Below are 27,196 nucleotides of genomic sequence, written 5' to 3'. Positions count from 1 at the left end.
GTTAGAAATACCAAAGGTTCACACAAAACAAGGGGAGTCCGCCTTTAGTTACTATGCTAAATTAACACAGATGTGCTAAAACACTAGTCCCATTTAAATCTAGACTTAAAACTCATCTGTTTAGCTGTTCATTTATTGAATGAGCACTGTGCGATGTCTGAACTGATTGCACTGTATTTTGTTTAATGTTTTTCTATTCTTAGCAGTTTTAATTTATTTTAAATCAATTTAGTTTTTTAAAAAAAGGTTTGATTATTGTGATTATTATTTTTATGATTATTTCAATTCCTTTTATGTAAAGCACTTTGGATTACCATTGTGTATGAAATATGCTATATAAATAAACTAGCCTTGACTAAGCGACCATGATACTTACTGCTGGGTACTTCTTAGAAGGGTTGTTAAAATAATCATCGCTATCTGCTGTAACTCCTATATGAACGTTTTCTAAAATTGTAGAATGTACAAAAATTGAGATGTGCACCGTTTTATTGAAGGTAATTAGTTTACCTTGAATAAATGAAGAAACACTAATATTTAATCATGATAAATATTCCATTATTTAAAATTTGACCTACAGATCTACTGATGCCAATTTCAAATAATATTCCTTTACATCAAGACGAGCATTTCATGAAGACCACAAATTAAGCAGAAGTAACCTTTCACAATGTTCACCTAAAATGATCTGATTTCTCCCTCCATCTACAGTTTTAAAGTAGTCAACAGAAAACAAAGACCCATCGAGTGGCTGTTTTAAAAAAACATTTTATATGGACATTTAGATACAAAATACATCACAAATGGAATCAGAATATGTAGAGAGAGAAAGAGTTGAACTCAAAAACACGGTTACACTGGAAACCAAAGGAGAGTATGTGGAACAGGTATCATATTCATAAGGTGCAAGAATGGAGAATAAAAGAGACGCCATCTTTAACCCTTTACTGTAGGAATGGAGGGGATTTTAACCTTCTCACTCCCTCATCAGAAGACGAGCGTCATGCCAGAAATCAGTTTAATCATAGCAAAGAGCTCCCATTGATCCAGAACGGCACGGAGAAGATCACCTGCTGCAGGAGAAACAGAAAGAGAGAAACCAGCCAATCTTCTCCAAAAGCATCTTTAAAAGCCAGAAGGTCAGAATTTAGGAGCTGAGATCACTTCAATCTCTTATAATACTGTGGAAAGTGTATGCATAGACTGCAAGTACCATTTAAACAAAAAACTAATAAGATAAAGCTGTCTGGTTTAGTGTTCAGACTGTGGTCAGTTTGTCTTTAGGACAGTATCTTAGTGTCAATGAAACACGGCCCTCATCCTCACATTATTCTGAAACTCTAAAATGGTCAAATGTTTCAGTCCTGGGTCCAGATACACTTACACCTAGAATCGACATGATGTCTAGCAAAAAAAAACCTAAACAAAAAACCCTTGAAATGCAGGTGTGTTTTCTTTCACAGATACGGAGAGCGGTCTTGGATCGCAGGAGGAGGACGCTGCCATCCATGTCCAGCTGTTTTGAAATAATTAACAAACCACTTCAAACAATATCAAAAACCTATTCATGTAAATCAAAACAAAAATAAACCAAAGAATAGAATTACAAATACGTTTACACACAAATCAAGAACATGCTTGACTTTTCTTTGGAACCAAAATTCAAAAAGCAAAATACCAATATACTGAAGAAAAGAGGACACACTCCGCAGGAAAGACAAAAATACTGTGTGCTGCTGCTTTAAAAATCAACAAACCTCTTTTGATCCACTTTTCTGAAATTGGGCCGAAAAGTTGCATATTTTACAAAACTACGCTAATAAAAGAGCTTGTCGAAATTCCAAAAGAAGGGCTCTTCAATCCCAAAATCTGAAGGAAAAAAAAGTTGTAAATATTTTGTAGCATAATTTAGATACTTGCTTTAGTCATTATGCCTTTGTTTATCAGTGTGGGTTCAGATGATGTCCAACACACAACCATGAGAAACTAATGACGATAATAATCAATAATAACAATAATAATAACAATAATAATAACAACAATAATGTTTGGTAAAATTTTGTGTCTATTCTAGTTTACTTGCATATAATGACTATTTAATTTTAAAGGTACGCTTCTTGAAATTGGTCTGAACAGAGGTACAGTTTAAAGAACACAAAGCTTTCAGCAAGACGGATGATTATGACACGTCGTCCCGTTGTGTGCGTCACGCTTCAGTGATCGTTACAGCTGCTGGAGTTTCTTTCATCCATGATCTTTCCAGAGAGAGGAAGACCACGGTGGAAGTCTCTCATCACGTGGCTGTATTTGGGATCATAGCATCGTCCTCTCTTACAGAGCTGATGGGATCCACCAATTTCAAGATGATCCTTAAAACGGAGATAAGAGCGGTCCGGACGAAGGTCTATATTTCTTAAAGAATATTGATGATTATTGTAGTGTGAGACAGTGAAGGGTGACGTAAATGTGTTCACTGCAGTCCTGACGCTCGGTGCACATGTAGTTCAATGGCCACTAGAGGCAGTCTAGAGCCGTTACTGCATGCATATGTGCAGAGAGACGAGCCAGAGGAAGAAATGATTCGCTTCTCAGTCAGAGATCTGTTTTCATTTAGTGTTTGACGTCGTCAAGTTTCCTTTAAAAAAAACAAAAACAAAACAAAAAAAATCCACCTTCTCGGATGTACTGGTTGCATTCCTTATTCAATGTTCGTTCGTAACAGACGCATTTCACTTTTTTTCCTTTTTTTTTTTTGTCCAAGAGTGTGATTGGATTTTTCCCTCCGAGGTCAGCAGCTGTTGAAAGTTCAGAGAGACGGTGAATCTGGAAGTGTATTAATATGGTGAGAAGCGGCTGTATCCTCCTCTGTAGAGAGTGGCCTGCGAGAGAGAGGTTTGGTTAGAAAGCGTCTGAGGATCTGAGAGAGTGACGCACAGACGGAGATGAAGCTTACCATCGCACCGACTCCATACGCTGCTGCCGCCGCCGCCGCTGGAGAAGCCGCTAGCGCAGCCGCGTACGGATCTGCTGCGTACATGCGACCGTAGCTGCAAAACAAAGATGTACACGTCTCAGAGAGAAACAACAAAAACAGGCCTGGAAAATCAACCGACTGTGGCCTGAATCAGTCACCTGTCGCTGTAGGCTGCCGCCGCCGCTGCTGCCGCTGCTGTTGGACTCGCTACCGCCGTCGGCTGAGAGTAACGATACGCAGTGTAGCCGCTCTACAGAGACAGCACAACAGTACATCAGCCAGGCCAAGCGGAGAGTTAGCACGGAACAAAAGGACATGAAAACATTCAAGAAAAGCAAACCTAAAATCCATCAACAAGCATTCTGCCACTGATGTTCAGTCAAACATAAACTGCATTCGGAGAACTGTATGCAAGTCTGTTACACACTGTGAGTCTTCCTCAGTGGCAAACAATGCACAATCATGGTAAAGTAGGTCTCTTTTCTCTAATGATTAAGGATCAATGGTTTGTTTGTCAAAGAGGGAGACAATCAGAAACGGGGATCGTGAGTGCATTAGCGTCAGTGTCATCGTCCACCCAAACACACAACCAGGGCTGATCAAACCGATTACTGGTGCCATATTCAGACAGACAGAGAGTGAGATTAGGAGAACATCCACACAACCACACAGACAGCATGCACCCAAACTAGCCCTTCTCTCCTCAGCATTCTACCCTACGGCCAATCAGGAAAAACCTCCCATGATCCCTCACACTCCTGCTAGAGCGCAGCCGCCGAGGAGGAGAGAGAGAGAGAGAGGACAGAGAGACAGAGAGACCGAGACAGAAAGACAGAGAAAGACAGAAAAACAGAGAAAGACCGAAAGACAGAGAAAGACAGAAAAACAGAGAAAGACTGGGACAGAAAGAGACAGAAAGACAGAAAAACAGAGAAAGACAGAAAAACAGAGAAAGACAGGGACAGAAAGAGACAGAAAGACAGAAAAACAGAGAAAGACAGAAAAACAGAGAAAGACAGAAAGAAAGAGACAGAAAGACAGAAAAACAGAGAAAGACAGGGACAGAAAGACCAAGAAAGACAGAAAGACAGAGAAAGACAGAGACAGAAAAACAGAAAAAGACAGAAAGACAGAGACAGAAAAACAGAGAAAGACAGAGACAGAAAAACAGACAGAAAAACAAAGACAGAGACAGAAAGACTGAGAAAGAAAGACGGAGACAGAAAGACCGAGACAGAAAGACCGAGACAGAAAGACCGAGACAGAAAGACAGAGACAGAAAAACAGAGAAAGACAGAGACAGAAAAACAGACAGAAAAACAAAGACAGAGACAGAAAGACTGAGAAAGAAAGACCGAGAAAGAAAGACCGAGACAGACAGACAGAGACAGAAAGAGAAAGATATATATGTGTGTGTATATATATATATATATATATATATATATATATATATATATATATATATATTTATATATATATATATATATATATATATATATATATATATATATATATATATATATATATTTATAAGGATATATATGTATTTTTGTTTTGTTTGTTTCTATTCTGCTATGTACAATGCTTTGGCAATATGTACCTTTGTATGTCATGCCAATAAAGCAATATGAATTGAATTGAAATTGAAAGAGAAAGACAAAGAAAGACATAGAGAGACAGAGACCTACAAGAGAATTAAGTGTGATCACATGCCAACACAGATCGAGTTAACATGCCGAGAAAGACAGAGAAAGAAAGACTGAGAGAAAGACAGAGACAGAAAGAGAGACAGAAAGACAGAGAGACAGGGACAGAAAGACGGAGACAGAAAAACAGAGAAAGACAGAGACAGAAAGACAGAAAGACCAAGAAAGACAGAGACAGAAAGACAGAAAAACAAAGAAAGACAGAGAGACCGAGAAAGACAGAGAGAAAGACAGAGACAGAAAGAGAAAGAAAGATAAAGACAGAGAGAGTGAGCGAGAGATCTACAAGAGAATTAAGTGTGATCACATGCCAACATAGATCGAGTTAACATGCCATAGAGAGAGAGAGACAGGGACTCTGGGAAGGGGACAGACTCAGATCCCAAAACATCCAGAGTCCTTAAAACTATGGTCTCAAATATCAGCGATGCACAACAAAAGACCTGCAGGAAGTCATTCGCTCGAGAAACAGCACCAGAAAATGAATTACACGCTCAGAAGTTTAAATAATCTACCGCTGAGGGCTGGGCGGCGCTATACTTCTGTGTGTTTACTGCAATGCAGTTCAAGTAAACGAGCAAGTGAATGAATGCTTTATGATATTAGTTAGACCGTTTTGGTCTTGTGGTTTACTGAAAGAAAGAAAAAGATGAAGCGTGATCATATAAATGATTTGAAATCAAGTTCCCTGGAAGAAAAACACTATATTATAATAATAATAATAATAAAAAAAAAAAAAAAGAGTCAAATCAGTCAAATAACTGGTCTGTCGGAGGGTCACCCAGCCCTGCCACTGCTGTTCTGGGGCGTGTTCTCTAGTAAGAGTCTCTGCTGCTGCCAAATTTGTCATGCGCTCTGATTCGTTTAGAAGAGAAAATGTGCCGAACTCCCTTCTTTCTCCCCCTTCCGGCCCTCACTCCTGTCAGATTACTGTGAGTTAGTAGGGAAACAGAGACAGCAATCTCACACGATCAGTCTCAAACACAAGTATTAATCAGGAGAGATGCACACTATCCGTCTGTGAGCCTACCTGAGGCATTCTGCTACTAACCAGAGTGTCCTGAAACACTATTCTACAGAGAAAACAGAGAGAGCTATCGTCAACCTGGACACACACACACACACACACACTGAGACACACATGCACACACAGAGCCGTCCGAACCTGCTGATGCCAAACAAATCAAGTGATTCTTTTGATTCCGTTCATCTGATTCATTGGTTTTATACAAACTTAACGAACCAGATTTTAAAGAATGTCTTCAGAACGAAACGGCTCTGCGTGGCTAGTGTTCACACGGTAAAGCACTCGGAAAGAGAGAAGGAAAGAGAGAGGAAGTGAAACCGAGAGACAGGAAGTGTCATACTTACATACAGTTCTGTAGCTCCATAAAACCCATCCTGGTACACCACACTGAGAGACAGAAAAACAAATGACAGCAAAAAGAAAAAGGAGGAAGAATGGGAGAGCAAGGAACATAAGATTGACAAATAAAATCAAAATGGTCAGAGCGCCACCATGTGGTGATCAAAGAGAAGAGCAAAACGAAAGAGGGTGGCAGGAAAGATGAAGACCACAAAAAAAGAGAAAGTGAAAACATTAATTCACACACATGCAGTGCACTTGGTCATAAAACAGGAGAAAAATGCCACTTTAATCCCGTTCAGAATTCACATTTGAACAGCTACGTCAAAGTTTCCCATTAAACGGGTCACACGGCGGGGAAAATGGCATTTTTGTGTCACTGGAGTGACTCTGATTGCATATTTCCATCAGCTGGTGTCAATGTGAGCGGAAGCAGCACACGGTCATGCAGCAATCACACCTGCTGCGTCTGCGTGTGTGTATGTGTGAGTATGTGCGTGTGTGTTACCCAGGGTAGGCCTGTATGGCCGTCTGAGGGACCGCGGCGCGCACCGCTCCGTACACAGGCCGGCCTCGACCCCGCAGGTGATGCGCTCCTCTGAGGGTCGCAGCGGTGGATGCTGCGGCTGCTGCGGCGGCGCTGGTGGGATACGGAAACCCTGGAACTACAGCCAGAGACACCATTGCTGATGAATCATCAAATCATTAGAAATCCCAGAACTTGATGAAATCACGGAGAAGCGCCACACAGCAAGCTTCTGCTACATTAGCTCAACCGAACAGCAACAGCAAACACAAACGCATACGGACTAAAACAAGTTCATCTTCAAAAGAGAAACTCAGAGTAACAAATTCTTTGTGATGAAGAACATCTGTTGTTTCTTGGATGTTTGTGAAACAACACATTTACGGTTCCTCTGAAACTCTAGCACACGAGCTTAGACGAGCTGCTGTGCACCAGATACAGTCAGGTTACAGTGCTGTTTATACCACATGTCATCTCTAAACACACTGTAGTGATGATGCACTGCGACAGCACTCTATACGGTGTTTGTGCTCAGCGTCTCACCTGCGTAGAGCTCCGGTGTGTACATCGCACTCATCATAGGACTCAACTTCCACCCCGCTGAAGACAAACAGAGAGAAGAGTCTCAGATCAGTTAACAACTAACACCTGAACAATACCTGAGGACTGAGGTGAGCTGCTTCTACCGTAGGGCAGCGCGCTGAGGCCTTCTCCGTTAGCATACGGGCTAACCATCTTCTTATTGGTCATCACTCGAGCCGTAGCGTTGTTGACCTGTTCATCAGAGAGAGAACGAGCATCTGATCAGAGACACAGAGAACAGAGCCGTTCTGATCCAAACATCATTCAGTCGCTGAGATTAACATGTGAAGTTCACAAATCACTCCAATCCCAAAATCAAGATTTAAACAGTCATCTAGTAACATTTGATAATCAGTTCTTTGAACTAGGTTTACAGCAGAAATTGTGGACTCATTGATATCCCCTTATATTGCTTCATGCATCATAAAAAACTCCCACTGATTTTCAAACATTCAACACAAAAATCCAGAAATCAATGTGGAAAAGCAAACGAAAAACAGGGCATTCAACTGCTAACATGGAGGAGAGAGATAAACAGAGAGAAACAGATCACACATGACAAAATCAATACACTGTGCACAGCTCTTAGCAAAATCACATTCAGCCAATTACAGTTCATTAACCAGAAACGAGCATATCAGCCAATCAGCAAGCATCAGATGCAGCCTATGAACAAATCCAAATACTCTGCAGCCTAATCCCGCCCCCTCGTGAAAAAACACACATATCAAGAGAGAAGGGGGGGGGGTGTTCAGAAACAGAGGGATGCAGGAAAGAAAAAAAGAGCCAGTCGACATTCAATGAAACCACAAAAACAGGAGAAGAGAGAGAGAGAGAGAGAGAGAGAGAGAGAGAAGAATCCACCCAATCAGAAACATCAAACTCAAAAAGCCATCCAGTTTGTCATGAACAAGTACACCAAAGTGCATCAAATGAAAGGAAGCCTGTGATTGGTTGTTGTCAGACCTTGTGAGGAGTGACGTCGTTTATGGGTGAGAGAGAAAGAGAGTTAGAGAGATGCATATGCTACATGTCACAATAAATGAAATCATGAAGACGGAAAACACCGGCAGGCATCGACACGCTTCTCTCACACGCTGCAAACACACACACACACACACACACACACACACACACACACACAGAGAGAGAGAGAAAGTCCAAAACCAAAGACCAAAACAAGCTAGAGTCGCTCATCCTCACGTGAATATAAGGGCAGAAATATCGTCTGAGGAACAATTTCGATGTGTGTGTGTGTGTGTGTGTGTGTGTAATTAGGGGCGTTTTTGGCTCATAGGCTGTTCAATAGTCAGCAGATATCTGGGCCTGAACTGGTGGAAGCATGAAGATGATGAAGATGATGGAGTGATTAAAACTATCACAGATGAAATGGAAGATGTGTGTTAGGGCCGGGTGCTATGACCATCGCTAGAGAGAGACTTAAAGCCAACGGAGATCTGGACAACACGTGGTGTAACCTTGGGTTAGTGTTTCCAGACCGCATCAGTAAACACTGGGTGACCTGCTGCTAATGAACCGGACTCGTTCTAGAGCCGCGTGTGTTTCGTTCTAGAGCTGCTCGGATGCACGGTTAGCTCCAGGCTAAACGCAGCTAGCGGATCGTAACCTCTCCATGAAGATGCACAATATGATGATGTTACCTTCAATAATCCAATATCTGCCTTCAAATAAGTAAGAAGTTGTGTTGTTCAAATGTGGTTTCCTAATGTGAGATTTAATCATTAAATACCAGGTATTTTTAGGATGCTCTAATGTTGGGTAATATACACCTTCCACACATTTCCATCACACTTCAGCCAAACATGCTGGGGTCAAAGTGTCTGAAGGGGTTGGGTTTTACTGACAGTCCACTGTATGAAGGTGTTTGGGGTATAATACATCACAGTTTACTTTCTCTAGCTCTCCACACTTAAATGAACAAAAGTGTCCTGCAGCACTCACTAGTAAAAATTATATCTGGTGTCTGAATCATTTTTGGTTTGACTGTGTACAGCTACTATATATATCAGCTCTCATCTGATGTTTATATCCGCTCTAAATGCAACTATAATGACATGAAGAAATTAAGATGTCATAGACATCAACATGACTTGTTTCTGTTATTGTTCCTGTTTTATTCCAGTCATTATACCTCCGCAGATGTGACTGTAGAGAGTTAGTGTTCAGTAGCGTGTCACCTCGGTCTGATTACATCACTCTAGCTCTGTCTGCATCATTCATCTGTTAGAACATCTGATCTGCTTTTCATTCTCAGCTTTCGGAGAAAAGGCACTGGCACATGCTTATTCTACACACCACTAACCCACTGGACAAATGAGGAACACATGCGGTTAGTGTGACGCTGGTCGTAACACCCAGCCCTGACGAGAGAAGCACAGGAGAGACACGGAGGGATGGAGAGAGGGATGCATGTGTTAATGATCATGAGAGCGATGGCGAGCGCTGGGGAGGGAGGGAATATCATCTGTCAGTATCTGTGGTCCTGAGCGACTACATTCACATGATGATGATTTGATAAAGCTCTTTCCCCATGCCTCTGATGAACAGTGTGTGAGGACAGACCTCAGCGAGGAGATGCACAACAGACGGAGGATGCGTTCGGCCAAACTTCACCACGAGGACGAGGGCTGCCGTCGTCTCCGCGAGGCCTCTAACGCATCTCTGCTCCTCCGAAAATAACAAGCTAATCAGTGCAAAAGAGCCAGAGAGCAGAGTTTGTAAAGCTGGGGAGGGCTGAGTCTAGATCTCAGGGGTTGAGCTGGTGGATTGATCAGGGATGAAGCCGTACATACACAAACTTACCATGAGCCAGGAAACGTTGTGACCACACGCGAGCAGTTACCGTGGAGACTGACAACAACAACAACAACACACAGAAATCGTCAAGGGAACAGAAAGGAAAAGGAGAAAATGAACAAGAAGAGAAAAACAAACCAAAGAGAAAGCAACAAAACTATGCCAAGAATGAGTGAACAACCAGAGAGAAGAGGAGAGGAACATTCACACGAGAACAAGAACAAGACACATCTTCAGCTGATCAAATCTGTCTGTAGGAGCGCATTCATCTGTGTCACAGAGGAGGAGGAGAAAGGGACGGATGATTAGAGGAGCTCAAACACACACACACACACTATTCACGGGTGTGAAAATGTGACCGACGTGGAAGTACGTCTAAGAGAGCAGTTAGTGAGGCTAACATGCTGAGCTGATGACATCACTCAGGGGAGGGGCCTAGACAGTGACATCAGAGGCATCTCAAACAGACACAGGGACAGGAAGTGATGCAATAGACAGGAAACACAGTGAGTGCAGAGCTGGACAGACAGACTGGCCAGAGAGAGAGAGAGAGAGAGAGAGAGAGAGAGAGAGAGAGAGAGAGAGACATGAGTGAAGAGCTTGATGACTGTGCATCGCTCTCTCCACAGATCTGCTCTCCAGAAAACAAACAAACAAACAAACAAACAAACATTAGGGTGTCATTACATACAACATCATAATATCATGGCAGATAATTCAACTTCTGTTCAAATGATTCAAATCAAAGGCATCCAAAAAGCAAACAAATGAATCTGATTGGGTAATAAAGTGCTGCTGCTGCCCAGATTAACCCGTCTCCTGGCGTCTGATGAATCTGATGTTCTGAAGTGACCAGACTCATGCTGCGCTCCATGCACTAACAGCCACAGACACCAGGGGCGCTGTAGAGCCACGGGGCAGGCATCATGCATCTACACCAGGGCTGCCAAACTCCAGACCCCGCAGTCGAACACTGAGCTGAAGCAGAACGCACGAGCGCTGGCGTGTTGTGGGAGACACTGCATGCAGCTAGTATAACGTGCACGTCTGCAGTTTAGTCTGGAAGTCTAATGAAAAATATCACTGTAAAATGAGATAGATTTATCACAAAAGCCCCTGCTAAATGATTCTTATAATACATTGATATGATTTCAAAAACTTTACTACTACAAAAGCGATCCAGTTTACTTTATTTTTGAACGCTCTGTTAGAAGCATGGCTATAGGGGAAGAACAAATAAGTGTCATGATTAACAAGACATAAATGATAAAATAGTGCATATGTTTTCTGTTTACATTAACAGAAGTCTGAGTCTGAGTGGAATAAATGCCTCTGATTGAGTTATTAAGTGAGTGATGATGTACATCACAGCAGAATAAACCCCGAGAGTCTGTCCTGAAGTGGCTCTTATGATAATGACCAGCTGACGGTGTATTAACCCTAACCTGGTCAAAACGAGATGGATGGGAATTACTGTACTCTTTTATAATCACAGTAATAGAGACGCAGCTGGACTAACACGAGCGGTCAGAAAACATGACCATCAGGAGTTTGACACCCCTGATCTACACACTTAGTCCTGAAACAAACTTCCTGATTCATTTAGAAATAATAGTCACTTCACTTGGGATTATAGTCTGAAGTGACCCAAACACAAAAAAAGAATGAAAAAAAACCAAAAGTGATCCGCCGTCTATGAGAGACAAACACAGACAGCGTCTCTGAGGTCATGCAGGAGTTCAAGACCTAAAACACCCAGAAACCAGCACTGCCACACACACACACACACGGCTCCATGCAGCGCTCGTCCACACACACACACACACACACGCTTCTCCTCGTCTCCCAGAGTCACAGATCAATCTACAAATGCACTGAAAACAAGGAGTACACAAGCATCTGAAAGTGAGCCGCTTTCTCACAGAATGCACACAAATGCCATAAAGATACAACACCAAAGTTGTGAAAGCATTCCGAATCATCAGTCCTCGTGTATCGGGAGAATCAGAGCAAATGTATCATTAACAAAAAAGCCATTCAAACCAGAAGAAACAGAGACAGCATCAAACGCACGCATGTGATTGGCTAACTGTGAGCATGCTCCGTACAAAACAGATCAATGATGAACTATCACATGCTGTTAATAACCAACACTCCAATCCAAAAACAGCCGAGAAACAGACAACACCTCACAGAATCTAAAGTGGACTGCGGTGGAGATGCACCATGCATTGCTAAGCTCACACACACACACACACACACACTTCCCATGATGCAGCACACACAGAAGCCGTTCAGCACACGTTCGGTCAGTAAAGGTGTGAAAGGGACACAAAGAGACTCACCTCGATCTTCCGTCCCTCCACGATGGTCCCGTGGAGACGCTCTCGTGCTTTCTCTGCATCTGCACTGGTCTCAAACGTCACAAAACCAAAACCCTGGACCACGACAGAGAGAGACACACATGAAGCATCGGACCCCCAAACACATCCAGCTTACAGGAACCGTTCACCCCCAAACGATCCCAGAACACAGATGTTTAGCAGAAAGCTGATGACAAATGTTCCAGGGATACTACGAGGATTCTAGATTAAATTAGTTTGAAGAAGCCGGTTCATATTCAAAATCATCTGCAACACCATGTTGTATTCATTCAGAAATGAAGCAAGTGTCTGTCTTTAATTTCAGTTCAGTCACAGAACAACATCACATGACTTTAGAAAAGCCGGAATAAACACGTGTCACATTTAATGATCAGTGTCCCTGCAGCACAGACGCAGTCATCAGAATCACAGGTGTGTATTTGTAAAAACAGACAACAATACACTGTATGAGTCACAATTAGGGCTGGGTATTGTTCAAAATCTTTCGATCCGGTGCCAATTTCGATACCTCAGTTTCGATACTGGTCCCTAACGATACTTTTTTTCGATACCATATGTTTTAAAATCCATTTCAACATCAACACAAAACTTTTATTTTTCACCTTTTATAAAACAAATTCTGGTAACACTTCACACTCAGGATAACATTATTAATACAAATGGTTGTGCTTTTTGGATAGGGGTGTGCCATTCAGGGGCGGACTGGGACCAAAAAGTGGCCCTGGACTTTCTGGCCCACAGCAGCCCACCACATCATAACACAAACGCCCCTGTTTTGATGTCATTTATTAATTTAATATTTAATTAAACAGTTTGGGGATTTTAACCAATATGGCAACTGATCCTCCGTAAAAAAAAAAAAAAAGCAGCTGTTCATTTAGCGACTCCTAGTGAGGGATACATGCTCATCAAGACACAAACAATCCTCTAGAACTCACACTTTGCATTGAGTTATCAGATCCATACAAATCATGCATGAAATTGAAGTTTATAAACTCAAACGATAGCTTCATGTGCTTTACAGATGAACTTGAAGTCTTTATTCATTCGAGATGTTCAATAATAGATAATCTTTGGCTCGGTAATACAAGTTCATGATCCAATTAGTGAACCGATGATTCTTTTGAGTCAATCGTTTAAAATAATAATTTATTTTGTTTAACGAAACCAGTATTTCACAAACTGGATCGATCTGAGGTGCAGAGCTCCACGTCCCGGGGCTATTGTGTTTTCCAGTCTGATGGGCTGTCGTGAACAGTGATGTAAAATTCCTAACTTGATTCGCGTTGTTCACTCGCTTGAAGGGGTGAAACGGATCGTAGCTGATCGTTTGCACTCGTTTCTAAATATTGCTGATTCAAGCGTTTTAAACAATTCGCGCGCGTTCTGAGCATTCTCAGCATCCACTGATCCCTTAATGCTGTTTCTCTTTTGGTAATCTGTGCAGGGTTGTCTTGCCCTGGCAACCAAAAACACACTCCTTTTGTGACATTTGGTGACGCTCTCGCTCTGATCAGTGAAGTCTGTTGTGCTCTCAGTGCTCTGCTATACGGGAGCGCGCTCTTCCGGCAGAAGTGCCTCAGGACCCATATAAGGAAATTCCGCTCCATCTAACGTCACACAGAGCCATACTCGAAAAAAACTTTCCGAAACTTGTGACAAACCGGAAGGAGTATTTTTGGAAAAGAAATACTCCTTCAAACGTACAACTTAATTTTTGAAACTTTGTCCATGTTTATCATGGGAATCCAACTCTTTAACAGTGTAAAAAACTCAGTATGCATGAAATAGCATTTCACCCCCCCTTTAAGTCTCTGCATGGCCTTGCTCCCCCCTACCTCTGTAACCTGCTTCTCCTTTACACCCCAACTCACTCTTTACGATCCGCTGATTCCAGCCTTCTCGTTGTCCCTCGGCATCGCCCAAAATGTGGAACTCTCTCGCCCCATCTCTCCGTTTTGTTAACACTATCTTTGAATTCAAATCCATGCTCAAAACACACCTATTTTCTGAGTGCTATAGTTCTTAGTGTGTTTTTTTCTTCCTCTCTCTCTGCTGGTTGCTGCCCCCATCTCCCCAATTCTCACTTACTATTGTTGTTCTGTCTGCTCTCTTTGTCAATTGCCTTTATTGTTGTTTGTTTATTGTAACGTGTCCTTGAGCTCTGGAAAGGCGCTATATAAATAAAACTTATTATTATTATTATTATTATTATCACATATGTTGCACTTTGCTGACTCGGCATCCACTTTTATAAAGTGTAGCCACACTTTAGACCTTTTTGACATTGTAAAACGCAAACGTTTTGAGAAAAAACAGCTACACTTGTGTTGTGTGACTACGAGTATCTTCAAAAATCCTCCCCGTCAAGTCACATGGTGGTCGACAGCCATTCACGGCGAATTTAGGTCCTTACATGATGCACGTATGCTACAAGCTCATACAGACACAGCCGCTTGGCAAAAGAAAAATAAAAAAATAAAAAAAAGACACGGCCGCTTGGCTTTTGGAACCGAAATTTGGCACCGAAAGATAAATAATTTTTCGATACTCATAGTATCAAAGTTTTTCGTTCGATACCATAAAGGCATCGAAGTTCAGTACCCAGCCCTAGTCACAATTATACATTTCTCTTTTATGACAAAAATCATTAGGATATTAAGTAAGGATCATGTTCCATGAAGATATTTTGTACATTTCTTACCGTAAATGTATCAAAACCTAATGTTTGATTAGTAATATACATTGCTAAGAACTTAATTTGAACAACTTTAAAAGAGGATTTTCTCAATATTTATATTTTTTTCTAAAAACATATACATCAATGGAGAAATGATTTATTATGATTTTTAAATTTAAATGTCCAAAAATGGACCCTTATGACTGGTTTTGTTGTCCAGAATTTCTTGATGTTAGCAGACACTCAGAGCTTTATTTTAAACATCTGCCGTCACACAGAATTACAGTTCTTTGTTACTTTAGTGTAATAACAACATGTAATCAGATCATATTCAAATGCATGATTTTAAAACGGTTCCTTACCTTTGAGCCCCTCTCATTGAAAATGATCTCCACATCCAGAATCTTTCCAAATTGCTAAAACACACAAAGAGAGAGAGAGAGAGAGAGAGAGAGAGAGAGAGAGAGAGAGAATGCTCAACACAAACAAACCCACAGCTGTTTGCGTAATGCCTACAAACTGCTCAATATAAAAGAAGAGCTGCATTTACAACAATCACTTTAACATGCGGTTACACTCTCGGGCACCAGGGGGCAGAACTGGCCCTTAAACACATCATGTTGAGTCTAAAATCATCTGAGGAGTAAACCCTGAAGCCTATGAAGTCTGTAGTACCCCGAACATCTGCCGCAGGTCTGGGTCTCTGAAGCGGAAGGGGATGTTGGAAACATGGAGCCGCTTCGGGGTCCCTTTAGCCTCGGAGGAATCACTGCTGACCGAAGGATTGTAAGCAACCATCTGAAGTTCTGCCTGAGTAGAGCTGTCTGACATCTGAGAGAGAGAGAGAGAGAGAGAGAGACGGGTCTCACCACTCCACAAAATCACACGAGTGAAGACAAAAATCACAGGCGTTTGAGATGATTCATGCGGGGCCACCAAGACCAAAGACTGAGCGACAGGAAGTCGTTCAACACGTTTGTTGTTCCAGCTGCTCAAACGGTGCGAGTGCTCAGATGTCACCATCTGCTCGAGGAGCTTTAGCACTTACTTGAGCGCTGGGGTTAGAGGAGGGGGTGCTGCTGACCCCTGCAGGGGCCTCCGTTTGGCCCCCAAACTCCAGCGCCAGGCCGTTCTGAGGAGGAGGAGGTGGAGGAGGAGGGAAGGAGGAGAACGGAGCCCCGACACCCTCCACAGCTCCCATCGTGTCCTGTGAACCCTGCAGATCAGAGACAGACACAGAGCAGGGTTAATCGACCCGAGATCCAGAGAGAGAGAGACGGCGGAGGAAAGAAACACAGCTCACTTAACAGAGCGACCGCCATCCGAGTGAGAACAGAGGAAAAGTGAAATCAACTGGAATGGAGCGAGAGAGGGGGAGAGAGAGAGAGAGAGACGGTAATGCATTCCTCTCACAGATGACGCCACTAAAAGCCAGAGATATTACATTTCTCTCTTTCTGGTGACAAGTGGACTCAGGCAGCTGTTCAATATTAATGAGGTCCTCCTGCATAATTTAGACACATAAGCTAGCACAGCAGATGACACGCAGAAGAAGCTAGCTAAGAGTTTCTGATCACAGATCCCACATCAGCTACAAAACATGATCCTGAGGACGGGGAAAGCGTGACTGATTACTGCGCTTTGAGTGAATCCAACAGCACATGCAGAAATTATTTTTCACAAGGAAAACATTACATGTGGCATGAAGTAAATGGTCTCTTTTTTTAACATTGTTCCATTATGCACTCACAGTTTATACCAATAAAAAAATAAAAAACTCACATTGAGACAATATAACAAATACAATCCATGTTATTCTTGTGTTGCAGTAAAGGAAGTTAGTTTTTTTAATAGAACAAACATTGGTTGATTGGTATATATCGGCCTATATTTGGCATTTTTTTGTAATTAATGCATCGGCCGAAGTTTTTCTGCTAGTCATAAAAAGGCAAACATTATAATACTTTCTCGTTTGCCGTCAGCACGTACCATGGCTTTATTTGAAAAATATGATTCCCAATGAACACAAACTTCCCAGAATACTGAGTGCCCTGTTAGTGACAGGGTTTACTTTTTAATTATATTTTTATTAAACGTATTTATTTGTGAAAAATACTCTGTCATTTAAACTGTTTATTTAACACATTTATTTCCATTGTCAAATGACTTAAAATTTCTTAAATATTAAAATAAAAAAAATCGTCCCTCTGCTTTCCAAGATACCGGCATCAGCGGTCAAAAGCAGAATAGGGAAGTCGTGGCCTAATGGTTAGAGGGTTGGACTCCCAATCGAAGGGTTGTGAGTTCTAGTCTCGGGCCGGCAGGAATTGTAGGTAGGTAGGGTGAAGCATGTACAGTTCTCTCTCCACCTTCAATATCATGAATTAGGTGCCCTTGAGCAAGGCATCAAACCCCCAACTGCTCCCCGGGCGCCGCAACATACATGATGCCCACTGCTCCGTGTGTGTGCTCACAGTGTGTGTGTGTGTGTGTGTGTGTGTGTGTGTGTTCACTGCTCTGTGTGTGTGCACTTCGGATGGGTTAAATGCAGAGCACAAATTCTGAGTATGGGTCACTATACTTGGCTGAATTTCACTTCACACTTTTCTATTTTAGAATAGTCTACCAGGATGTGCTTAAAAGTTAAAAAAGGCTTCATTTTCTTCATGCAAAAAGATATATATAAAATAATCATTTTATTTTGTGGTGAAATGTTTTTTCGTGAGATTCAGCCATTGATAAGACTCTGAGAACCAGTGATCTGAGAAACACACGTCACATCTCTGCAGAGAGAAACAGACTGAAGAGAGTCATCCCTCGCTTCTGAGAGAGAGAGAGAGAGTGAGAGAGAGAGAGAGCGAGAGAGAGAGAGAGAGAGAGAGAGAGAGAGAGAGAGAGGGGAAGACACTGTTCTGTCAAGTGTGCATTCCTCCTCCAGCATCTCTTCCCTACATGGCAGCAGGATGAGAACAGAGAGAGAGAGAGAGAGAGACACAGTCTGGTATTTATAGCTCTGAGATCTTCCCGTTAACCACAGGAACATTAATGAGCTACATTTCAGAATTTATCAGCAGTATCCTCTCAATACTTGTCATTTCCACTTCCTCAATCATTATGAATCAGCTGTTCATTCAGACTGAAGTGCTGGAGTCTCAGATGTTATGTTGACTCACACTGGCGCGGTCACTTCTGCACGACGCAGTGAAGCGTGATCGGTCTTGTACTAACCTCACACTGCATGGACCGTAGTTTATTGATTCTCATGACAGCGATGCGTCTCACAGAATCAAAGACTGAAGCGATTCCCTTCAGTTGCACTAGAGGCCTTATTAATCCATATCTCTGTGATCGTCAGTCGGAGAGAGGAGTGTGTGTTCAGCCGAGCGAGGGCAGCTTTAGTTACGGGTCAGCTAGCATCTGTCTAACGTGCAGCTGTGCCACGGGTCGCCCGTCTACTGTAGCGATCACAGACGTTACAGGAGAATCATTCAGCGAGGGATCACATCACTCAATAGTGCTACATTAAAACATACTTAGAATATTTTTCAAATATCTTTTTCAGACTGATTTAAAGCGCCTTTATGGCACCACCTTTAATTGCAGAAACATGATCCTAACGAACAGTTTTTATCCCCTCAGACCTGTTAATATTGTTAACTAAAACTGTTAAAAATGGTTTTCATTATTTGAAATAAAGCTAAGTAAAATTAAATACAAACACTGAATACAAACTTGAATGAAAATAAGAAATTTTGGCAAATAATAATAATAAACCACACGTGATATTTAATCTTTCACATGGAGCAGCATTTACTACACAGAGCCACTGTTCACGGACAAGCCACTGATGATTATATTTTGCATGTTTTGCGCAGAACAGCACTTGTGGTGTTGTGTTGTCAAATAAATGTAAGTACTGCGCTCCCTGCCGAGTCCTTGTGATCGCGAATCATGAAAGTGAAAGTAAAATGAGAGAGTGCAATTCAAACCCGGTTTCAATAGCGGCTCTCTAATGCCCCAAATAAGATACAGCCTATACTTACCCAACCATATAATTGCGAGAAAAAGTATTGAAATATTTTTTTATCCTCCCATCGTGAGGCTATATTTCATTTCCTTTCTGAAGACTGAAATAGGACGCCAACCCTATTATAGAACTATGATTGTGTAATTGTCACTTAAATCTGAATCATGTTCAAATTGTTTGTCATAAAGCAACATCTCAGGAATATCCAAATATAACTTCCTGTTATGAAACAGGACATCATTTCAAACATGTCCACTGTAGAGGACACCAGGACTAAAAGCATTTTATTATGCATTTTGGGAGACATAATTGAAAAGGAAAATAAATATCAATATTCTTATGAAATATTAAATATTATTATGAAAATCTGGCCAATTATTACTCCCATTATGATAAGACTTTATTTAAACATGCTGTCCCAACAGCACAATAATATGTAAATTAGATACAGTGTATAGATGTGCTGTGTTTAATGGGAAACCCAGTTTATGGGAATTTTTACACATATAGCATAAATCAAAACTGTCAAATCATTGTTATATATTTTTATTATCATCCTTAAAGTATGTCATAAAAAAAAATATATATATATTATATATATTTCCATTTTTTCCCCTCATGCTCTAAACTATGCAATGACATGAAATAAAATGCTAAAATTCACAAATCATCTTTTTTCTGGGTCTCAGGAGGATACACTAAATACATAATACTGTGTTACAGAGTCTTGCATGACGGCTGCTGGGTGAGCGGACGGGTCACACTCCGCTCTCGGTCAGCAGCGTCACACACACTGGACACGCCCACAGCCGCTGCTGATTGGTCAGCTGTAACCTGACCTCAGGCTTCTCTCTCTTCAGGGGGTGTGCCTGTTCCTTCTGCCCCGACCAATCAGAGTCCAGCAGCGCCCAGCATGGGTCCAAAGGTTCATGGGTCTAAATAAAGCGCTGCAAACACTGATGTTTGAGAGACAAACATTCACTCGGTGTGTGTGTGTGTGTATTTCTCTCACACATGTGTCTTCTTCAGAAACGAGTTGATCTAGTTTAGAAAGACGACTGCTCTATTGCTCTAAACACACAAACTCATCAGTCTCGGAGCAGAACCAGAGACTGTTCTCCAGCGCAGCGTCAGCGCTGAACTCTCACACCCAGGAACCAACCCAAGAAAAGCAAACAACAGCATGACTGACGTCTCTGTTCCAGCTCACGGTTTATACTGTGCTCGGCATGAATCGCCTGTGTGTTGATGTCATTAAAGCCTCACGTGTGGAGGTGATGAGTGTCTGAGACGTGTGTACAGTAAGAGCAGTGATGTGTAATAAAATCAGCTCTCAGTATCAGCACTGGGGCATCTCTAGCATCTTCTTTACTCTCATGTTCAAGATCAACTCGTCCTGTGTCTTCTGTGTGCGGTCACCTGAGATCATGCACAGGCTACACAAACATTCATAGAGACGCAAGCTATCTTAGGGTTTCTGTGAACGTCATGTAAAAACAACACGATCTGTCCTCATGTAGGGGTGTGTGTGTGTGTGTGTGTGTGTGTTTCAGGGTGAATGCAGAGCTCTATTCCTCTGCAGGACCAGCGCAGCGGAGCGTGAATCATGAGGACAGGTAAGAGTCTCTCCCTCGCTGCAGGGGTTCAGCATACTTCAGCTAGTCTCTGTCTCTTCTCCTCACTTTCACCTTCACAAATCTATTTCCCCACCCCTCCCCCCTCATCCCAATCCCATTCCTGCTGTTAAAGGAAAACCCGGAGAAAACAGCTGCTCGAGCCCTCGGGAAACAGCAGGAGAGAGAGACAGATTCCACGGTACAAGACAGACAGCTTTGGACTAATAAAAGACTGACTTGTATCGCAGCACGTTAATCCTGACGCCGCGCGTGTGTGTGTGTGTGTGTGTGAGACAGATGTGAAGACAGACAGACAGATGAAGAACAACTGCTCGAGAACACCTGGTGCCTTCAGTCAAGAGAGACAGCTGGAGACACACCAGAGCCTCCTCACCTCAGCCTCAGCACGCTCAGAGGAACCTGCTTCACACACACACTGACACACACAAACACACACTCTGAAACACTCACACACACACACACTCTGACACACACACACACACACTGACACACACACACACACACACTCTGACACACACAAACACACACTCTGACACACACACACACACACACACACTCTGACACACACACACACACTGACACACACATACATACACACACACACACACTGAAGGTGTCGTCTGCAGCTGCATATTCTATTATTTCTAAAATAACATTTATGCATTTAGCAGAATGGGGTTTACTTATGCTTGCGCTCTCTCTCTCACACACACTCTGACACACACACACACACACGTGCACCAGTGCATCAGGCTGGATGTGTCCATGCAGGAAACACAGAAACATGAATGATTGAAGACTCACCGGCCGCACAGGAGGGTAACAGACTCCCATCATCCTCCTGAACACCGCAGCGAGAGACAGACACAGCAGCACTTCCTGTCTTCAGACGAGCTCCTGACACACTCACACACTTCAGGATCTCCCTCGCTCGCTCGCTCGCTGCCCTCCTGTATCTCTCTCTCACTCTCGCTTGCTCCCTCCCTCTCTCTGTGTCTCTCTCTCTCTCTCCCTCGCTCGCTCCCTCGTTCCCTTGCTCTCTCTCTCGTGTGTTCAGCTCTTCTATCTCTCCTCTTATATCACTCACTCGTTCTCCCTCCCTCTCTCTCTCTCTCTCTCTCTCTCTCTCTCTCTCTCTCTGTGTCTCCAGCTCTTCTATCTCTCCTCTAATATCTCTCACTCGTTCTCCCTCTCTCTCTCTCTCTCTCTCTCTCTGCACTTATTCTGAAAACAAACTAAATTTCTTAATTCTTTCTTGATTTTTTTTGTTGCCTGATTAAAAATCTAAAAACTGAAAATACTCATTTCTTCTGTGTTAGTTAGCGATTAGCCAGCTAAACTAGCGTTCCCGGAGCAAGTTTACACATGTCAAATCACAGCAAAAGGAATTTCACGTTCTCAGGACGAAAATCATCAGCATAATATTCCATTTACTTCAATTTAATCTTCAAATCCTAGAACGTTCAACAGCCTTCATCATAAGAAAATACCATACGATTCTGATATATTACAAATAATGATATTTACAGACATTAAATTGTGCGCTAAACCTGAACACAGAGCAGATGTGAAGCTCAGTCAAACGCTGCTGATAAGTGGATAGAGAGACGGATGGAGGGATTACAGAGAGAAAGAGAAGATAAAGAGTGAGATTAACTACACCAACTGAACACACACACACACACACACACACACACACACTCTGTACAGCTGCTGTAATCTATGCTGCTAATCTAAACACTCCTCGTGTGTGTGTTCCTCTCAGTGTAACAGATTCTTAACAATACTCAGATTTATTCGCAGATCTAGTGTTATACTGGTGTGGAAGAGTTATTAAATGTGATGCACAGGACGCTTTGGTGTGTTCTGGAGAATCCTGGAGGTCTGATGTACAGAAAGAGCGCTGAGTGACCGGTGACCTCCTCGAGTGGACATCAGCGCGTCTGTGTGACGCCAGAATAAGATTCACGCTCACATTTACATTCATTATCACCCGAGCAATCCAGAACACTGAAGCAGCAGGTCTGAGAATAATGAAGACTTTAATTAAACCTCAATTACTGGACAGAGAGAAGCACCACACGGCCTGGTGACCTCAGAGGAGACCGGACACCACTGAAGCATCTCAGCCACGGTCAGAACCCAGAGTCCAGCCTGACGCCGCTCCATCGTTTGCTCTCGAGATACAGAGAACACAGAACATGCAGCTCTTATCTGAACCCAGAGATGAGGACAACAGAAGAAATCATTTAAAGCCATTTAATACGAAATCTTATATTCTTATATTCCTCCCGCTTCATCTGCTATCCTGGTTTATTTTGACTGAGCTTAAGAGCAGTGCATTATGGGATTGCCTTCACATGTGTTTGTGTCGGAGCATTAATTGGGCTCCAGGGTTGATTGGTGTGTAATCAGATTAGCGGTGGTCCGTCAGGGGTCAAGCCCAGCTATTGTCTACACATTAAAGCAAGAAGAAGAGCAGCACACTGTTGAGAACACTCTCTCCGAGCCTCCTGCAGTCTTCTGAGGGAACACTCAGCAGTGCACACTACAGTCATCACACTGGTCTCATCTGCAGTGGTGTGTTCACACTTCACAAGAAACAAACCCGATCCACAGAGTCATGCAGGGTTTATGATCACTCTTTCAGTAATACTTCAGAGCTTCTTCTGCATTATTATTAATAACGGTGATGTAACAAAACAAGACATTACTGGAATAAATCAGCCCAGGATTAGTAAATTAAAGACTGTGTATGTTAAAATCTGTCAACACAGTTGAACTTTACAATTAAATCTTTGTATTTTTACTTATATTCACACTTATTAATTTAGCAGATGCTTTATCTGTTTCTTCATGTCACACAAATGGAAAAACCTTCATGGTCCTAAAAACTTGAAGTGATGGCCAGTGTTCAGAACACAGCGTCATTCTCTTGGGTTTGGGGTGAAATAGGAGCTGGATGTGTGTTTGACAGACTGAAGGTGTGTGTGTGAGTGTGTGTTCTGCTGAAATCTGAGGAGCAGCTCAGACCAGCACTAAATACAGAGAGAAACATCTGGAGAACATGTGTGTGAGAAACAGACAAGAGAGACAATGAGTCACTGAGGAGCCCTCCGCCTCCCCGTCATGTGCCTCGTCTCCTTCAGGACCGCCAACACACACACACACACAGAGAGAGAGAGAGAGAGACACACACACACAAACATATACAGAGAGAGAGAGAGACACACACACACACACACACACACACACAGAGAGAGAGAGACACACACACACACACAGAGAGAGAGAGACACACACACACACACAGAGAGAGAGAGAGAGAGACACACACACACAAACATATACAGAGAGAGAGAGACACACACACACACACACACACACACACACACACACACACACACAGACAGAGCAGTGTCTCACTGGAAGCACAGATCTTCTAAGAGCGGAAACTATGATTCCTTCAATCTCTCTGACCTGTAACTTCCTGTTAAAGAAGAAGAAGAAGAACCTGAACAGATGGAGCTGAAGGAGGAGGAGGAGAAAGTGTGTTACTGCAGAACGCATTTAAGATGGAGGTCTGGCGTCCTGACATCAGTCGTGTGTGTGTGTGTGTGTGTGTGTGTGAGAGGGAGACTCATGAGGTAGTGAAAAAACTAAGACCAAGAAAATGAAAAACACATTGCTCAACACACTCAAAGAAATGAAGCTCTTTCAGAAGGACACTGAAGCAAATGCTCTGAAGGGAATAAACTCGAGACACACACACACACACACACTCGGGAAAAACTGCATTCTCAGCACTACAGCTGGAGGGAGCGTCTTTTTATATCGAGCTTTTATAACGACAGACATCTGAAGGAAACTCGCTCCTGCATTAATGCCACGCTTGTGTGAAGATCCTGTCTCTGAACACAGCAAAACAAAGAGCAGAGATGAAGATACACCAACACACTGAGAGACCATCACAACACAACACACACAGCTCCTGCTCGCTCTCTCTCTCTCTCTCTCTCTCTCTCTCTCTATCTCTGTGCACCTCCTCACCATCGCTCGACACCAGTAATGTGCTCCGGTTCTGACACAAACCAGAGAGACACGTGCGCTCGCTCTATTGTCTACCGCAATCACCATCACACCCCCATTTTACTGCTCTGCTCAGGGGTCAAAGTTCAAAGTTGCCATGGTAACATGTGTGTGCAATCTCATAAGGGTAATTACTGGAGACGTGGGGTAAGTAGGGCACGGTACAGCGTGATGAGAACATGAGTGACCCGACCGAGGATATTCAACAACCACAGATCTGAGCCTGATGTCAAAATGCAAAGGCTTATCTCCAAATCTCCAATCAGTGTGTGTGTGTGTGTGTGTGTGTGTGACCCCCCTCCCAGCAGCGCACGTCAGGATAAATGAGAGATCAGAGACTAATGCCACTCTGAAACAAGTGTAGATCTCTTTAGCACAACAAAAAGCCTCTTTACTGTCAGTGATACAGCAAATCCTCTTCTGTGTGTGTGTGTGTGTGTGTGTGTGTGTGAGGACTGATGTGATTTAAACCACTGTCGCTAGAGGAGTGAACAGAGCACCTCAGCTCAATGAGTTCCTGCACTCTCTGACCAATGATGTTTGATTCACAACAAATATAAAAATAGCGTAGCATGAACTGAAGCAGAAACGCTGAAGCAGGGAGCCAGTATTCCTCTCTTTCAGACGCGTGTGTTCACACACACTTCAATCCTTTCATTTGCTCCGTCTCTGCTCTTCAGAAATGCATGGTTTGATTCCCGCGGCCCCCACTCATCCCAGCCCTGCTGCAGGCTATTTCCAGACTCTCTCCAGAACATCAATACCTTTTTTGGACTGCACCAGCGAGAACACACACACACACACACACACACACACACACATCTGCTGGTCTAAAGCCATCATGGAGCAGTTAAAAAGAAACCGTGAGCCATTAGAGTCCATGAAGCACTTTAGATGACTTACTGGAGAATGAACAGATAGAGAGAGAGAGAGAGAGAGAGAGAGAGAGAGAGAGAGGGAGAAGAGCTGAAGTGAGGGATGAGATCACAGAGGGTGAGGATCGGAGCAGAGGTGCTCGTGGAGGAGGAGGAGGATGGAAAAGTACCGCAGGATGGAGAGGAGATTGGTTCATGATTCAGAAACATTTAGCAGCAGCGGGAGAGAAAGAGAGAAGTTGAACCCGCTCATGTAACGTTCTCCGGGTCACGATCAGACCCGAGAGCCCCCAGCGTCACAAGCGTCATATAGAATGGTGGTTTTAACGCTTACCTGTCCGGTGTCCTCGGTACCGTCCATCCGCGCTCGTTTGCATTCAGCCCCGTCGGACTCCCCCGCCGCCAAGCCGCCCTCCGGCTCCGGATCCCCGCGCTTCATCCCCCGAGCCGCCGCCGAACCGGAGTCCAGATCCCGGTCGTGCTCCAGGATCCCGTGGCTCACGGGCAGCATCACAGATGCGACGTCGGTCGACATTAACATTGAAGAGGGCCGCAGATGTTGCGTATGAAGAGCGAATAACGAAGACGAGGAGTTCTGCAGAGGATCAGAACCGACGCTCGTCTGACGCGTGGAAACCCGTTACAATGTGACGCGCGCGTGCCGCATAAAGGCCTTTGAAGAGTAGCGAGTATCTGAGGCCTGGGCGCGAACAACAGACTCGAACCCGAGCAGAAACACAAACGAGCTTCGGAGCGGAACGGAAAACGGTGGGAGACCGAGTGTAGCGCGTGGAGGACGAACGCGAAGGAAACGCGTAATGCGTCTGAAGGTCTCGGATCTCAAACGCTCTTCCACCAAATAAAACACAAAACCGTCAAGTTCGCCTTTAAAAACAGGCGTCGCAGAAAACGGCGAGAGAAACGCGATGCATCATTCCAGTCCTTCGACAGATTCAAGAGATTCCTAAAACAAAGGAGTGGCGTGGAGCTGCTGCTGCTTTGCTTTGCTTTCCTTTCTTCTCTCTCTCTCTCTCTCTCTCTATGGATTCTTGCGGCGGAGAGGAAACGCACGCGCACACGCGCCCCTCCTCTCCGGTTTCCTCGCGCTCTCGCTGCTTTATTCTTGCTGCAGTTTCCCGTTTTCCCCGGTTGAACACGAAGCGCTTTAAGCGTTTAACACGGGGACGAGATGCGTCTGACTAGATGTGTATTTTTATACTCTCGGCGTTTTTTCTTTGCTTGAACCCGCGATGCTACACCGGGAAACGCCAACATGTAACGAGCCGATAATTAGCGTTCCGTTCGGAGAAAACCAGACGCGTCTTTAGGAGCTGGACGCCCGAGTGTGCTGGATCCGCTCATACTGACGTGTCGATCCGAGCAGATGATCAGAGCTCGCGCACAGTTATTGATTATGATTGATTATGATTGATTATGCGGTTCCTGCGCGGTTCGGTGTGTTCCTGCTGGATTCGCGGTGGAACGTGACACCGAGGCGCGTCTGTGGCGTGCGCGCGACATCTGGCGGCCACG

At 43.4% G+C, this 27,196-nt stretch overlaps 2 protein-coding genes across 6 annotated transcripts in view; both read right to left on the bottom strand.

The window, feature by feature from the left end:
• Positions 1 to 1,280, bottom strand: part of LOC128015079 (endoplasmic reticulum resident protein 27) — a gene marked incomplete at its 5' end in the record, with an annotated part of 12,049 nt that extends 10,769 nt beyond the window's left edge. Inside the window, one exon of the mRNA XM_052598784.1 lies at positions 1,165 to 1,280. Coding sequence (XP_052454744.1) covers positions 1,165 to 1,280 — 116 coding nt within the window. The remainder of the gene's footprint in view (positions 1 to 1,164) is intronic.
• On the bottom strand, positions 753 to 27,196 carry LOC128015306 (RNA binding protein fox-1 homolog 2). 5 transcript variants are annotated; one of them, XM_052599026.1, is made up of 12 exons: positions 25,998 to 27,196; positions 16,084 to 16,251; positions 15,711 to 15,866; positions 15,398 to 15,451; positions 12,317 to 12,409; positions 7,259 to 7,346; positions 7,116 to 7,172; positions 6,555 to 6,711; positions 5,711 to 5,753; positions 3,133 to 3,224; positions 2,954 to 3,047; positions 753 to 2,879 (listed from the first exon to the last, which is right to left on the bottom strand). In XM_052599026.1, the coding sequence occupies exons 1-12, from the start codon at positions 26,202 to 26,204 to the stop codon at positions 2,835 to 2,837; spliced, it is 1,254 nt and encodes a 417-aa protein (XP_052454986.1). In that variant the 5' UTR covers positions 26,205 to 27,196; the 3' UTR covers positions 753 to 2,834. The 5 variants fall into 5 exon arrangements, with proteins under 5 accessions (XP_052454986.1, XP_052454987.1, XP_052454988.1 ...); XM_052599027.1 differs by lacking the exon at positions 5,711 to 5,753 and adding an exon at positions 6,052 to 6,094 and having other exon boundaries at positions 25,998 to 27,195; XM_052599028.1 differs by lacking the exons at positions 5,711 to 5,753; positions 25,998 to 27,196 and adding exons at positions 6,052 to 6,094; positions 21,504 to 21,653.

This window comes from Carassius gibelio, chromosome A6 (genome assembly GCF_023724105.1).
Source record: "Carassius gibelio isolate Cgi1373 ecotype wild population from Czech Republic chromosome A6, carGib1.2-hapl.c, whole genome shotgun sequence".
Taxonomy (NCBI): Eukaryota; Metazoa; Chordata; class Actinopteri; order Cypriniformes; family Cyprinidae; genus Carassius; species Carassius gibelio.
The sequence above is the reverse complement of the archived record's forward strand: the minus strand, read 5'-3'. Positions and strand labels throughout refer to the sequence as shown.

What these genes read in the sequence shown, in the direction of transcription:
- LOC128015306 (XM_052599026.1), bottom strand. Translation starts at nt 26,204, where the DNA reads ATGTTAATGTCGACCGACGTCGCATCTGTGATGCTGCCCGTGAGCCAC. An exon ending in ACCTGCGGCAGATGTTCGGG is followed by an intron (nt 15,452 to 15,710) that starts GTACTACAGACT and finishes TGTGTGTTTTAG; the next exon opens with CAATTTGGAAAGATTCTGGA. An exon ending in CCTCAGCGCGCTGCCCTACG is followed by an intron (nt 7,173 to 7,258) that starts GTAGAAGCAGCT and finishes GTTTGTCTTCAG; the next exon opens with CGGGGTGGAAGTTGAGTCCT.